This window comes from Dermacentor silvarum, chromosome 10 (genome assembly GCF_013339745.2).
Source record: "Dermacentor silvarum isolate Dsil-2018 chromosome 10, BIME_Dsil_1.4, whole genome shotgun sequence".
In the NCBI taxonomy this organism is placed as follows: Eukaryota; Metazoa; Arthropoda; class Arachnida; order Ixodida; family Ixodidae; genus Dermacentor; species Dermacentor silvarum.
The window spans coordinates 59,659,801-59,676,262 of record NC_051163.1 but is presented as its reverse complement, the minus strand read 5'-3'; the positions used below and the strand labels follow the sequence as shown (position 1 = coordinate 59,676,262).

The 16,462-nt window shown below is 45.1% G+C and overlaps 1 protein-coding gene across 6 annotated transcripts in view; it reads right to left on the bottom strand.

Annotated features, from left to right (window-relative positions):
- The window catches only part of LOC119465735 (prolyl 4-hydroxylase subunit alpha-2), a 253,637-nt gene that overhangs the window by 227,094 nt on the left and 10,081 nt on the right, over window positions 1–16,462 (bottom strand). For 3 of the 6 annotated variants that reach the window (XR_007464052.1, XM_049657519.1, XM_049657522.1), the window contains exons 4-8: window positions 13,810–13,970; window positions 11,493–11,538; window positions 9,535–9,638; window positions 7,426–7,596; window positions 2,883–3,059 (exon numbers count right to left, since the gene is read on the bottom strand). The exons of the other annotated variants lie outside the window; for them this stretch is intronic. Coding sequence is in view for 2 of the 3 variants with exons in the window: in XM_049657519.1 (XP_049513476.1) it covers window positions 2,883–3,059; window positions 7,426–7,596; window positions 9,535–9,638; window positions 11,493–11,538; window positions 13,810–13,970 (659 nt within the window). In the remaining variant the exon portion in view is untranslated. The remainder of the gene's footprint in view (window positions 1–2,882; window positions 3,060–7,425; window positions 7,597–9,534; window positions 9,639–11,492; window positions 11,539–13,809; window positions 13,971–16,462) is intronic. 6 annotated transcript variants of the gene reach the window in all.

Genomic DNA, 16,462 nt, shown 5'->3' with positions numbered 1-16,462 from the left:
TTTCAGCGAGCACTTTGAGAAATTGCCTCTGGCAGATAGCACAATTCGATTTCATGAGCTGGTCTACTCGAAGAGGCGGGCATTACTTGCAAGAAAAGCTTGAGATGAATAATCCTATAATTAACAAAAATTCCCTAATTTAGTTTTTAGCTAATTAGCTTATAGTCCGTAATCAGGGGCGTAGCTAGGGGGAGGGGTGGGGCTGATGGGGCTTCAGCCCCTCCCGAAATTTTTTTGTGCTTGCATGCACCGCCGACCATAACAACCACCGGCGCCGCACATCATTCTGAAATTTGTGTACAATGTCTTTTTCACGCTCGAAAAGACATTTCGGCACGAAAATTGCGAATTCGGGCTGGATTTCGTGGCAGCCCCCTTGCACCTGGAGTCACATAACGCAGGGAACCCCATCCGTGCACAAAGTTTCACGGGCTTTTCAATAGAGAGCGGGTGCGTTGCGGCATCTCGCAGCGGCCGCGGAATCTACGGAGCGCATGGATTTGAATTCCGAAACTTTATGGGCATAACGTTCTCAAACTTTGACGCGAAAGGTGCACTGATATTTCCAAAGGCGTGCTTTAGATTTTTCAATTCTGGAACTTTGCGGGTTTAATGTTCTTATAAACTCGGGCCAACATGCGCGCACTGGAGCCCTCGTGTCCAAGCCATTCCAGAAATGGAAGCACGCGCTCGCAATCTTCCACACACACGAAAATACTAAATATCACCCTGACTGTCAGCTCGCAGCTGATAATTTTCTCCAAACATTTTCAGCAAGTGCGTCCAATGTGATCGATCAGCTAGACCAGGGCAGGCAAAGTAAATAAGAGAAAACAGAAGAAAATTATCGGCCTATTTTGAGGCAGTTCTTTTTTCGGGCGGCAAGGTTTGGCTCTTCGTGGCCGTGGGCACCCTGCACTGTTCAGATCGAGGGCGCTACGACGTTAACATTTTTCACCCCAGCGTCGCCGACACCGGCCGCTAGAGAAGTGATGAAAATCATACGCCATTCCATCCAATAGCGGTCGCTTTTCGTCGCTCGTCTGAGTGTTATGCCCTGCGCATGCGCACTTTCGACGTCTTCACTACTCGGACAGTCTTGCCTCGGGATAACCAATCAGAAGTGTCACGGCCAATGTACACAGCGTCTCTCCAGTTTTGCTTCGTCCACTCGCTAGGTTGTATGTTCTGGTGCTGCTGTTTGCTCTGCAAAGGTTTAGCGCAGGGTGCCTTTAGGGACAGTGGCCTTATGGATTTAAGCAAAGCCCCCAATAAAGATACTGTTATTGTCAGAGCGCTTCTTCGCATGCGAGCTGATTGTGTAGATACATATCTGAAGAACCATTTGGAAAAGGTGCCCCAGTAATGCCTCGTATTTAAGACCAGATGTACAAAACCAAATTATAGAAATTTGTGGTGAAATTATCAAAGAAAGTCTAGATGCAAAAGTAAACGCTGGAGGCTGCTTCTCCATACTTGCTGACGAAGCGACGGTTATTGCTGGAATAGAACAGCTTATACTGTTTGTGCAAGGCACCTAAACAAGGATGCCAACGACATCGCATTGGAGTGTTTTTAGGTTTTAGCACCGGAATAGATGCCCTCTCTCATTGCGACTGCAGGTTTTATGTAAATGTGTACAAACTGCTGCAGATTCTAGTCATCCTTCCATTGGCCACTGCGAGCTAGCACAAAAAAGAATATTTTTTAGCATGATATTACAAAAAAATCACAGCATATCCACGGGGTGAATGATGATGAGTGGGGCGAAGCTCCGGGGGATCTTTCGGGTAAACCACAGCTACGGACGAGAGATAAAGAGAGCGCGCGTCGGGAACGAGCGCCCTTGTGCACCGCAGCGCACCTAGCTACGGACGAGAGAGAAAAACGCCGGAAGCGTTCTCCGGAAGCCGGAAGCTGGCTTCCGGAACCGGAAGCGGAACCGGAAGTGGAAACGGAAGCGGAAGTCGGCTTCCGGTTATACTATACATATACATATATATGTATATATGCGTATACATACATATACGGACACACAACGCCATCTATTGAGCAATTCATAAACTAGAGGTGGCTACATACTACTACTACTACTAGTACAGAGGAGGGAACGACCCACACCCTAAGGAGCTTCGCCCCTAAAAACTACTTGCGCTCTACAATGTCTGAGGAACGCATGGTTAGGCTGGCGCGTCTATACGCCCACAGAGTCGTTGGCATCAACGTGTCCGAAGTCATTGACCAGGGCAAATATTACAGAGCTAAGCTTCCCGGCCGAGTGAAGTTTTTCCTTTAGACAGCGAAGCAGCAAAAATAAATGCAAGTAAAAAGCTCTGCTCCTTCAGGTCCACTAAACGCGTAGTTATGAAAACGTATGACTGTTCGTTAGCGTTTACAACCGCAGAAAATTTCGCCGTTTATTCTAACAGTTAGCATCATGATCAAAATTATCATGCGAATACGAAAATTACGACGACATCAATAACCAATTTTGACCAACCTTGCTTATTCAAAGCCCGGCCCACGCGGCGTTTCCCAACAAACGTACTCGGATGCACAGAGACAACCTTCCAAAATTTTTGAAAGTGTGCGCTGAAACACCCTGTATACGGTCGGTACAGCATGCAGGAACACACGTCGGATATAGTGCAGTGTATATAGAAGTACTAAGCCCAGATATAGAGATAAGAGGCCCGGAAAAAATACCTGACATGGCGAAATGTTTTTAAAGCCTTGTGTAGATAAGCCGCGACAAGCGAAACGCTTAGGACTTCCGAATGGTGTGAGAACTTTCTTATTCAGTCTCGCTGCCTTTGATGTATACAAGTTGCTCGGATTCACACACACGTGGGAAAGTTATTTTTTTTTCAATGAATACTCACCTGTATTATCTCGGAGTCTCCACGATCGTAGTCTGTGGACAGTCCGGTGAGCATGGCCACCCGTTCGTTGACCTTTTTCAGCAGCGGGTCGGTCTCTGGGTTCACCCACGCCACCTGACTGATGCGGCCGTGGGACACCGTGTTCTGGGTCGTCTCGCGGACTGTAGCACGGGCCAGCTGCGCAGGAAAGAACCCGATTTCACAGCTCTGTGAGAATCCGTAAGGATTTTCGGGCGGTCGTGAAGGTACAGAGGCAACGCCGTACTCAGGCGCCGTTGTCCAGGCAACGCCGCCTGAGTGGGAGTCCCGAAGCTGCCGTGTGACCAGGGGCACTCTACCCAGGTGCTTGCTGAATTCAGCCATATTGTCGAATTTGCAATTTGATCAGCTATGGTTGTGCCAAAGGCCTGCTACGGCTTCTCCGATTGGCTCAAGATGCCGCCATTAGTAGAATTTGACAATATGGCGAAAGTTGACGATAACTAGAATGGTAACCCCGGGGTGTCATTCACGATACGTCGTAAGAACCGCCAACAAAGAGACGCTCAGTTCTTCAGAGGAGAGTGAGAATTCGTGCATCTACGCTGTTCTGGATGTAAAAGTTGATCTTACTGGCATAAATCTGCGAAGGATCACCTAATTTCTGACACGTTGCTTCCCTCTATTCAAGGGATTAAAATAAGATTGGGTGCTTGCTATAGAACATAGTCTAGCGGCTTCGTATGATACAACAATGTTGGCAGTTGAGATGAGCAGTTTTATAAAAGCTGCGAAGGAACCTGGTGCAACTGTCGGTGCTGAAACTAATGAGTTCCACATTGGAGTGATCTATTGATCAGGTCAGTCACAGTAGGTACTCTCGTCTCGCCTATGTTTGTTTCAAGGGTACAGTATAGGCTTAATAAGTAATGATTACGTGAAGTGAAGGGCTTCCGTACTATATATGACAATTCTCCTGTGACAAGTTTCTGTCCTAATTTTTTTTAAGTATGAAGAATAGGCGCGGTGCCCTCGAGCGTATTTCTATGTGCCATCTCATACTTACCTGTTGTGATATTAACGCAGCACTATCGCAGCTGATGCTGACACCTTACGAATACGTCTTTACAATGTTGACCGGCGTACATTATTTGTGGCTTCTCTGGTGATCGCCCTTCCACATACTAACCACTGTTAAAGTTACCGCTCGGCGCAAGGCGCGCCCGCATTTATCAGAACATTCTCGATTGATGTCGCCGATTCCATGTTGTCGCTGAACCTCGCGTAATTAGGTTGCATGCGCGACGCGAATATTGTTGCACATCAGAATCTACGCCGAGTCATGTATCAAAAAGCCGTCGTATCTGGATCAGATTTTGACGATCCACGCATGCACTTGTCACTATCGCTCTGCCCGAGTGCAACTTGTTTTTGTGGGCACAAGGTCTCCCTGTACCTAAATAGTTTCGTGACTCTCATCTGTGCCGTGGTCTCGTTCTTCACCTTCATGACAACGTGACGATATCACCACCAGCCTATCTTATGTCCGCTATGCAACGACCATAGAGTATCCTACAAAATCTACCAGAGTCGACTGCGGCGCTGGTGTTTAGAGGAGCTGCTAAGATAGCAATATCCGGACGATGAGCACTGCATGGATTTGCTTAAACTTCGCCCTTTTGGCGTCAAACGGATTTGTGATTTTGAAGATTAATAATTTACAACAAAATATTCAATCTTCATTATGAGATTATGAGTTTATTCTTCATTGTGAGAATAGGCTACACGCGGTAGCGCTTTAAGTACCGTACTGACTCGAGTCTAGCTGAATCGCTGTTATTGAGATCGCGGAGAAATAAGGATGAGGATGTATGCTGCACTTTTGCACATGTGCGCGCGCGCATGCACATACTCCGCTTTTGGTCTTGGTGCTTGTCGTCTAACGTCGGCAACAGCTTCGATGTACGTCCACTTTCACAGGGTGGCCTGGAGGCGGATTTGTTTTTTAAAGCTAGTCTTGAGATTGTCCAGGCTATCCAGGTCCAAATTATACAGACTAGTTTGGAGATTCTCCAGTCAGGCTAGGTAATCTCAAGACGGACATTACGGCGTTTACTATACGAAGGAACCTCGTTAGCCCCGTACTATTGCAAGCTGTGCTACGAATATAGATTAATAGCTCAATGTGGGTAACATTCCCAAAAATATCGAGAAGAGCTCGACCTATATTCGTGTAAATACGGTAATATCTTATTGCCTTTCTTGGGTGTAATTTGTTGATATCCCATCGTGCACAGTGTGCAAATAATATTAATTGGTAGTGCATCAAACTTCAAATGCTAGTAATATGTTGTCTACATATATAAGGCGCCGAGTCTCTAATTAGTCAACTTCTATGACAAATACGGGTCAGTAACTTTAACACGCATGAGATCCCTCTCCCTGTGCTTTGTTGACAAGAAAGATCCCGCTGGCATTTGTCCGTCCTTCATTACCAACAAATATGCAAACTTCGCGGCAGTGACAGACTGCAAATTTACAAGCTCTGGTCCACTTGGAGAGCCCTATATTCAAGTATGTCAGTGAAACATAGTTGCTTTTCAAAGAATCTAATAGAACAGCTCTAAGACAGTGGTGTATTAAGTGCGCAGAATCTTACACAGTCCCATCGGCCACATGGCGTTATCGAAAAGGCACTTAAACATTTCAGTGAAGGAAAAACTAAGGAATACACAAAGTGAAAAGAGCTCATGCATGCGCAATGGCTCTGAAATACAGTGCAAATCTATAGCGTTGACCTCAACGGCCATAAAAATTGAGGACTACGTAGCGTTTTCTCTGTATTCTCAGTGATTACCAGTCACTGGCAGTTTCTCAAAGGGGTTAACAGTGTCTGTAGAAGCGCCTGCCATCAGGCGTCCCAGTTGGCCGGCGGTTTTTACGGGCGTGCTTATTGCTTCGTGCCACACAGCAAGATGTGCGCGCGCGTTTGTGTTTGTGAAGCGCGTGCCTGTGTGCGTGCGTGCGTAGGCAAGCGTTGCTCAAAGATGGCGGCGATACCAATTTACCGGACCGTTATTGCGGACACGTTCTGAGGAGACTGGACGCCGGTAATCGACGTGCCATCGCTGTCGATGACGCCGCGTGAAGCTGGCGCGGCGGACGGCGGCCTTCGGAATAACGCGACGCCGAGGACGCGGCGGTTCGCTATTGCGCGATCTATTTGGACGTCGGTCACGCCGATGTGGAGGGCGCCTTTGCAAACACAAAGGTGGGCATCCATTAACCTTCGGGCGCCTATCATTTTAATTTAACCGGGTACAATGGACGCGTGAACGAAACGCTATAACGCCTTCAAGGACGGGATCACACGATTTGTCTGCGGCGTCCGGCCTCACCGCACAAACACACGGGGGAGGGAGGGGAGGGGGGGGGCGTTACGATGGAAAGAAAGAAGACCTCAGTAGGACTACTTAAAGAAGGGGGCTTTGTCGTGTCAGTTATATCGCAATTGTGCCGAAACGGCATCTGTCCTCGTTTACAGATAATTGCGTTGCGGTGAATGTGCTTTCATTGTAGATGAAGTCGTGGCGTTGCAGCGAGGAAGGAAAGCCGACCCGCCATTCATGGGAAGATTCATTCATCTTCCAGCGCCGGTGATCATGGTGTTACCATCCGGACGCGAGTTTATGTAACTGAGAGCGATTAACATGTATGAAAGTGCGACTGCGATGAGATCTTATGTGTCAGTCAGAATTGAAGGGATTATGAAAAAAGGATGAAGCAACTTTCTGCATCGTCGTCCTGCGTCGTTTTGCAGGCGTCCAATTCTTATGCAACAGACCGGAAACAGTGAGCGGATTTTTCACACGCAGAAGAAATCCGCGAAATTGTTGCCGAAATATTCGCTCACGAACCGTTCCACAGTTATTCTTGCGCACATGTGCTATTTGCTTGTGCCAGCTTGAGAATGACGGTATACGAACCCGTCTCTTTTGTTTCGGAGTTTAACTGAATAATGCGCTTGAAGAGGACGGTTGGAAGCCCTCTCCAGGAATCTTAATTCCCAAGAATTATAGAAGCAAGCAGCCAATACTTATGCGAGCTCGCAACCCTGATGTACCAGCAAGGTGACCTAGTAGGCTTTCTAATCATTTCTTTCAATGCTACTAGTGACGAAGTAACTGCCTCGGCAAAGCAACTTCGGTCGTATTTTTTTTCTTTAGAATTCGGGAACAGTGCGCAAAATAATGTACTTGTGGACCTGTGAGATTTGACAGGTTAGGTTACACATTGCCGACACAAACATGGGCAGCTAGCGAACTTTGATACATACAGTGACCACGAAGCGTTTGCAGTGGTATAAAAATTTTCTCGTCTGCTTTACCGACAAAACGCATTTCATTACACTGGAATGACAAAGTTTCTTTCAGTAATGCGGTGAACAGACGGAAAGAAGCCTAGTGGCAAAGCTTTGCCTCCGCTGCTCTTTATTGAGAAAAATAAAAAGTTCGTCACAAGCGGGCGTGATACTAACTCTGCGGAATATCCGAAACTGACTCACTATTGGGTCTCCAATGCTGCGGATGGCTCGTATCTCCTTGGGCCAGATGACGTCGTAGAACTGGACGATGTAAGGGTCTAAGCTCATGACCTCCATTTTGACCGGGCCGATTCGGAAGTACGGGTGCGGAACGCTCAGGTAACAGCGCAGGTCCTTCTCTTCGGTAGCATTCTGTGCACAAGGTGGTGGTGACGTACATAAAATACATAATTAGAATACATAAGTATACACTTTGCTCCTCTGTTGCGAACAATAATGAAACGCAATAGCCATTTATTTATGACTGGGTTGTAGCTGTAGGTAATGTATTCTGTGGAGTTTTGTTTATTGTGGTTCAGTAGCATACGACTACACACATTTCTAAAAGTTACAGATAACAATTATTTGCATCTAAATAGAAAGTCTACTGAAGGCGAAGATATGTAATCAGACAGGCAACAAAGTTGCTTTAACGGCTTTTGTGAGAGCAATATGAGCGCTTCCCCGTAAAATCTTACAGTATGCATCTACCACACAAAACACAGGACAGCACTCACCCTGCCTGGTCCTATGCCCGTCATCTGTTGCATTTTTTAACTACAATGAGCGGACTCTGGTAGTCGCCGCGGGTTCAGCACATCAAGAACGTGCTGGATCTGGAGTCATGAGGCCACAAAGCCCGGACTGAGGTCTTAGTTCCTTTGGGACTTACAAATGTTTTCTCTCTCTCTCACTGCAATCAACGGAGTACTCCCTACCTCGAACACTCTGTTCTGAATAACTATATTCGACTGTTCCATAGTTGGCTGCAGTAAATTGGCAAGAACATTTTGTGTTGCTTTGTTCACTGTCGCGGTCTGCCATTTCGGTACGAGCGTTACTGGTAAACTTTTTTAATAAACTTCAGGATGTATTCGCTAAAGAACAGAATAGTTTCGGTTTTACTATTCGCTAGTAAAACCGAAACAAGATAAAAGGCTCACGGGAGCCATGGACACTTGAATAACGTATAGGAGGACTCTGTTTCAATTGAAGAACAGTGGCCGATTGATGAAAACCTCGGCATACAACCTGCCTACGGCCGCTAGATATGAAAAAGTTTTTATCCAGCGGCCGTGAAGCAGCGACTGGACAAGATCAGTTGAATTCGTCAGGGCACCAATTTATTTCAACATTGGCCACCCGGCAAAGGCTTCATTAGTTCAGCCGCCGATGATTATCAGTAAAGGTTAGTAGCATGAATTGCTTATTGCTTGAGCTAGTAACTTTACCTAGTGAAGCTGACAAAGGAAAATATAGCAAATAGAGAAAGTTGGACAATCAAGGCTTTTTAATGTTAGGAACACCAACCTTTAGAGCTGAGCAGGAGCGCTCAGAGTTGGTCGAGAGGTGCTCTCAAGAGAGGGTGCGCGTATGCCGGTGTGTGTGCGTACACAGTTGCGCTACAGGCTTATCTGCATGATTGAACAGAGGCGGGACCAAGCTCCTCGCAACCTTGGTACACTGAAGAGTGCTACTGTTCACACACTGGGGACCACCTATAATCTGTCCTCCACCCTTTGTTATACGGTAACCACCACCAGGCGATAAAACAGATGGCATCACGATGCACAAACTTTGTATTCGCATATATTAGCAGTATTTAAACGGTGCATTTCAGCAATTGTAACAGACTGTTGATGACATCGCAGCTTTGAAAGCATAGAAGTTGCCTAGAACTATTACATACCATTGCAGTTGCTGTTAAAAACGTTACAGACAACTGGAGCAGCTCATGAGACAAACCTTTACTACCTTTGTACAGGTCGTACCAAACTTTGGTTAAGAATGTACTGCAATATTGTCAGAAACTGCCATCCCTATAGCTCTTTTCTGTGCGTTTCTACTCCTTATCATTTGCGTGGCCATAACGCGATGTCGCTTACTAAAGCGCGCTTTATTCGGAAGACCTATTTTCCAGCCTTTCGTATTGCCTGGCACGAATTGTTTAGGTCGGTTTTACTTGGCGAATTCATTTCAACGGGGCAATGACACAGCGTTGATCACAGTGACAAAAGACCGTGTAAGCGCGAATGCCAAGGAAACCAGGAAAAAATCCGCACGCAACAAGTAAGTTTCAAAGCAGCTCACCCGGATTTTGTCTCCACGGCAGAGGTTGTTGTACGTTTCCAGGTATCCTTCGGCGTAGGGCATTGCAAGGCTGGGTATCTTCGGACTGACTTCAGCGTAAGGTTCTTCATTTCACCAATGCATAAGTACGGTAACAGAAGCAACACGAACGGCATAAGTTCAAATCACAACCAGACAATTTATTGGGACCATGTAACACTTATGTTTCCCTTTTTATTTCGAAATTTACCGTGGTTTCTTTTTTAATGCATAAGCATTCTTTGGTGAGTTTCCCAGCCCCGTCATGTGGAAAGTGCAATGCCTTGTATCTGTACAAAAATATGTAATTTGCCAAGTTAAGACATTTAATCGTTATAATAGTGTAAATGTAGAGATTGTTAGTTTTATGAGCGAAAGGGGACAAATTAAACAAAAAAATATTATCGCGAAGCATACCCACAGGCATACATAGAGATATATGATGATGATGTCCAGGGCTAGTTCGCCGTGCTGCTAATTATGCTTTCCACACAGAGATGCGAAGTACAGCTGCACGTTATCACGGTTTCACATAGGGATGAATGATCATCGGAAACCCGACACCAGGTAAGTATAGGGCTCCATAGAAAATGCATGGTAAGGCTTACACTATTGGTGGGCCAACTGAAATTTGGAGGTGGATCAACTAATATTTGGGGGTGGGCCAACTGAAATTTGAGGGTTCGCCAACTTAAAATTTAGGGTTGGGCCAAGTTTATTTGGGCGTGAGGCAACTATAATTTGGTCGCGGGCCAACTTGAAATTTGGGAGTTTGCCAACTTGAAATTTGGGAGTGGGCCAACTTGAAATTTGACTGTGGGATAACTTGAAATTTGGGTGGTTGCCAACATAAGTTTGGGGGCGGGCCAGCTTGAAATTAGGGGTGGCCCAATTTAAAGTTGGGGGTGGGCGAACTTGAAATTTAGGACTGGTCCAACATAAGTTTGGGGTGGGCCAAATGAAATTTGCGGGTATGCTTACGTACACTTAGATAACTCCAGTAGAGATTTTGCATTATTTTTTTCTTCAATTTTGTGCTTCAATGCCTAAAGCGACGTTTTGTTGAGAGACTAACTGGAACGCCAATGCATTTCTCCGCAAAATTTGGGAATTAATATCTCGAAACTGGTGTCATTCCGAGAATTCGTTCCAAGTGAATCCGCCTTGCGAACTCCATGGCTACAATTTGAAAACTGCAATACGGGCCATCAGGTAAATAGTTAAAAGCTTAATTAGTGATTTTTTGTTGATTAGTTGGTTTTGCATTTCAATTTCTTGTGCAAGTAATGTCCGCCTCTTCGAGTAGACCAGCTCATGAACTAGAATTGTGCTATCTGCCACAGGCAACCTTTAAGAATTTTGAAAGTGTTCGCTAAAACACCCTGTATATGTTTTGCCTCCCTGTAATGCAAGCGGGGGACTGATTGGTACGGAGAACGTCAGAACATCTTCCGAAGACCACCGGCAAAAAACATTAAAAGCTGAGGAGTTCCCATGGTGGGGTAGTTAGCTTGCGTTAGCTAGCACAGTTTATATTACAAAGTAAGTTCCTTCCGCTTCCGTGAATAAGTATGCCCAGTTCCCTTATTTACAAACTTTGGACTAGAGGATTTTATAAAAACCGGCCTTATTTTTATCAATGGGGTTTTGTTCCGTTTTGATATAAATTGAATTCAGGTAGGTATATAAGTCAGCTACTCTATATTTCTTCTGTAGCAACATATATATTGAAGATGATAATAACGCAGATTACGTTCATATGGCGGAGAGATCAACAATTATCTGACTGCTTTGGCAAATATAATCCCATTCATTTCCTGATCGAACGTCGTTCTGACGACTGAACCGGAAAGCGCAGACAAATACAGATCTGCATCAGTGAGAAGTGTTGCAAGGCACCTTTTCAATCAATAAAACGATGACGTAATAGTGCCACTTACCCGTGCTGTAACGCTGTTCTTCATGCAGCCGCTGCTGTTCTTCCAGCTAGACAAGACTGAACATATCAGACTCATGGCAGGGTTAAAATAATTGCGCTGCGCGTAGTTTTATGCGTCAACGAATGAGAAATATTTACTGAAACGTTTCAATGCGGCCTTTACATCATTTTGTACCCACATCGGGCGCCTTTTTCATGTAATTCTCAACACATTATTGTACAAGAATACAGAGTACATTTCGTATACTTGTGCAGAAAACATAAGAAATGATTAGACTGCATACAGACCACTTTATTGGAGGTGATGCCTCGTGTTGGGCTTAAGGGTAAAGAAAAAAAAAAACGCTCCGTGGTGAGTGACCAAGACAAACTTTAGTCGTCGTCGCAGGCGCTGCTACTTCAAGTGATGACGACGTACTATCTACTGAGCTGGAAACAACGAACCCATCGGGATTGTGATCCGTCAACTTTTGAATTTGTGCATCACCGCAACCACTCTAATTTCTTATAAGGAATTACCAGGCCTCACGAAAGCTCGTCGAAGTCTTGGTTAGTTCACTCAATGTAAAAGGGGAAAGCGATAAAAAAATTGGTAATCTATGCCGAGAGAAATGTGCCTAGTTATTTACACAATAGATTAGAAGTGGTAAAAATAGTCTAGGTCTTATATAATTAATTAAACTCACAACTCATCCCGCTCAAACAGCCTTACTGCTTCGAATTTACATGAAATGTTTCTATATATTTCACATTACACCCATGAAATCAAGAACGTTGAAAATAAGCTGTGCTGCAGTGTCTTCAATCTAGGGATCTCTTTCAGAGTTGCAGATGTCATGAAAGGTTTAGAGTGATCTAAATGAACGCAGCTAACGCTAGCAAAGAGGCTAGCTATATGACAGAGCTGAGAAACATATTTGCCAGAGCCGTTCAACAAGCTAAAGAGAGTTCAAACGCATGCCACGGACGCTTAGTTACAACTGTAATTATCTAGACAAGCGGCTACAGAAGGTAGAAAACCTTATTAAGCAACTCTAATTTTCAGGCGCGCATGTGCCAAATCGTCCAAGGTGATCAGCTTGTTTTTTTTTAGCTGCCTACGGTTTTAAATAAACGTTGCATATGTTTCAGTCCCAAATAAATGCATATGCGCACTACCGTCACAGGAGCGATCAAGCAACCGCACAAAAAATGACTGCAGGAATAAGATTCACAGCACTTGCTCAGTAGTGGTGAGAATCGGTTGCGCAGTGGCAAGAAGCTGTCGCCACAAGATTAACGAGAAAGGAAGTCACTTCGCCGATGGTTAGTACATCAAGTTAAACAAAAATGGCAACGATCGTGACGAAAACAGGTGTTGGTGAAAGATGTGCTTGATTTTGACCAAAATATTAACCCATTCCATACTTTCTTGCACGTTCAAGCTAAGTTGTCCTAAGTGGATCATATTTACAAAAATGTTACACTTACTATTTAGAATCTCTGTTGAACGAACACACCATGAGCATCGGCTGTTCCTTCTGTCCAACTTCTCGCCACTGTTAGTGTATATCACTCTTGATGTATTTCCACATAAGTGTAACATGTTAATCCTGTTCTTCACAGATTACACCAACTATGTAAAACGTATATGCAAACAAATGTAGCACTTAGTGGAAATTTGTGGGACGAAACTAAGTGCGCATTTGCTGGGAACAATTTTCTTCGTGAGCATGTGGCCGCTTTAACTCCAAAACCATATTAGTCCGTTAAAAAACGGCGTTCTTTCTTCCTTTCTTTCCTTCTTTTTTTTTGTGTGTATCCGCAAATGTCTGACTCCAGCGAAACGCTTCAGAACTTGCTGTTAAAATGTCCAACTTTCCTCGATTGTCACTGTGTGCTCCTGAGCATGTTTCAACAACTTCATCTTGCTCGAACTGCGTTTTATGATATTTTGCTTCCAAAAGTTCGTGCTTCAACTCGATGTGAGGATCACAAGGCTTTACTGGAACTCCTGTCAGCCATGGAACTAGACTCAAGTATGTAATGCTGGTACTCTGTGTTTGACTGTCTGATGTGTCGTTTATTCCTCTCTCTCTCTCTTCTTCCTTTATCTCCTTCATCGCTTTCTCCCATTTTTTCTCTCCTCTTCAACCAGGTGGGTGCGGTGTACCTCTTAGGAAACAATTGCTAGCCCGTTTTTCTTCATGTTTGTGACGTTTGTAAATCATAATAGTGATTGCAATTTTGAGATTTTGCCGCAGGTCACTTTAGGAGATCCCGACATCGTGTTCCTTGCTAATGCGAGCACAGTCACCTGTTGATCGAGTGGGGCCTACCTGTTCGAGACTGCTGGCGAGGTAAGCGTGCACCGTCTTTGGCGTGATGGACGGCTGCTTCTCGAGGCTCAGCCTCGTGAGTGCCTCTTCAAACCATTTGGTGGCGTGCTCGAAGTCAGACTTGCTGTACAGCAGTTGGCCGAAGTATAGACAGTCTCGCGCTGCATATCGGAGGTAAAAAAAAGGAAGGCAAAGTTGATTTTTTTTCTTTCTTGTTACCTTTCTATTGTTCAGCACCAGTTTATTGTCTTTTTTAGTATATGCTTAGAGACCCCAACCTCTCCTGAGGATTCGTTTACTTACCCTGCATTGCAGAGGCCAGTTTATACAATGCGAGAACTGCAATACAGCTAAACATCCTACGTTATTTTTGGTTTCCCAGCAGTCACAATGTCTCCCAAATAAGAAAATTCCTATGTACTGTTTGTTTATGGGCGCCGCCCTATTGTGTAGGCAGTGGCGCCATCTTTGGGCAGTGGGCAAGGTGTCTTGGACGAGCGCTCCGTGTTGTATGCCAGGTATACGCTCGGCGGCAATTTATGGCGGTTGTTTTCGCGTCGCCCCGTCTGGTTCTAATGATGTGGAGTCTCCTGCCTTGCAAATGGTTCTGTGGGACGTACTGAAGTGATTTAAACCAGAATGGCTAGAGTTTCAGCGGTGTTAAGGTGCACGGAACACCAAGCGCTACATGTGCGCGCATGTTTGAGCTTGCAGTCCGTCTCTGAGATCAGTTGTGTACTTCTGAAAATTGATTTCACTAATGTGACCCCACTGCAGCATTCTCTCTGTAGTTCGAAGTTGTGGTTTAGCAGCAATGAGTAGTTATGAAACATCTGGCGATCCGAACAGTGCGGGGCCAGTTCTGCTACAAAATAAGTTGTGCTGTTTACATTGAAAAGGGTTCAAAATGTTATCTGAATATACATTGTGCGACTACCTCGCTTGTTGCAGTTGGATGAGGTTTCCGCCCACTAATAAAATTCGGTTAGTAAGAGCTTCATACCGTACAGTGTGAATCAGCACTTGTCGAGTCGTCGATCGACCGTCTGCGAACGGTGCTATTGTGCGAAGCCGGGCTAGATGCTGCATTATAGGTTTATATATATATATATATATATATATATATATATATATATATATATATATAGAATATAGCGCAAGGCCCAAGCTTTCGTCATGACCATGCGAGGTCTTATTGCGGCCGTTAGCTAGTACTTTTTTGCGATTTTTTTCGTACCGTTCTCCATACGATGTAGTCACTCGACTTTTGGTAATTGTATCCTCACAAACAGCCGTCAGATTGTTTTTTTTACGCGATCCCCTTTGGATATTACTGCATTGCAGGGCTAAAATGCATTGCCGAAGCACAAAGCTTACATGAATCATGGTTTACCAACCGCAGTGATCACTGTGTTGAGCAACGCCATCGGCCTGATACAGGTGGCTAGCGTAGACATAGCATTGCTATTTCAACATGCTATTGTGATTGTAGAATTATCATTGTTATTGTGAGACCTGAACTGCATGAGAACAATGCCAGTGGCTGACGCAAATATTGTATAACATTTGGCGCTTAGGTGTTTCAGGGTTGCATCGCCTTGGCCGTACACGATCATGCACTCTTATGTTTTACTTTCCTCGCCAAGCGTCGAGATAGTGAAAATAATTTTCCAGTTCCCACCGGCAATTCGCATGCACCTCTGCTCTTCGTCAAGTAAAAGTAACACCGATACAACCAAGAGACTTCACAACACGCACACACACACACACCACGGCTGCTGATGCTCGTCGCATGTTTGCGCAGCCAAGAGACATTTCCTCATGCTGTAGTTAAAGCTGCCCTGAAAGGTAGTGGTTCGTTGACGACCTTATACGAACTGACATCGCGTCAATTTCTCCGAGAGCGGGCTAAAGCATCTGCAAATTGTTCCGCAACACGCGATGGCAACACATTGAAGCAGCGCCGGCGCCGGCTTGCACAAGCCAGAGAGGAGGAAAGACTTTCTGCGCGCCCTTTCCTCCCCGCCGGATGAAAAGTTCTATCACACGGGGCGTATTCTGCGACAATCACTTTCGGCGCTGGTATCGCCGTCAGGAGCGCGTTCATTGGCTGGTTGAGCAAAATCGGATGAGCTGATTGGCTGACTAAGTGCTACGTCACGCGAAGGCGACAGGATCGCCGAGGCGATCGTCGCATAATACGTACGTCCACAGAGTGCGATGTTGAGACATTCGCTAGCCGACCATAGGCTGATGATGCAAAGATTTACGCAGCGACGCTGCGGTTTATGATGCCAATAACTCGGAGTGAGGGCCTGCGATATGGGGATGAAAAATTGAACGTATGCTGACTTGGTTACGTCGTCTCTCCTTCTCTGATCTTTTTTACCCATTTTCTGGTGACTTGTAGCGGCACATCCAACCGGGCTCAATCCTCGAAAACCCCTGTACGTTTACTTTGTCCATCCAGAATGAAAGAAAAGTGAAACGTCAACACAAATGGAAACGAGATATACAAAAATTGCAGAAAACCTGCTTCTGTATTGCAGTATTCTCTTAGTTGGGAGACGTTTGAGTCACAGAGTTCAGTAACTCAACGAGGAAATCTTTTTTGACAAGTATAAGTGATGCAATGCTAAAAGTTAAAACGCGA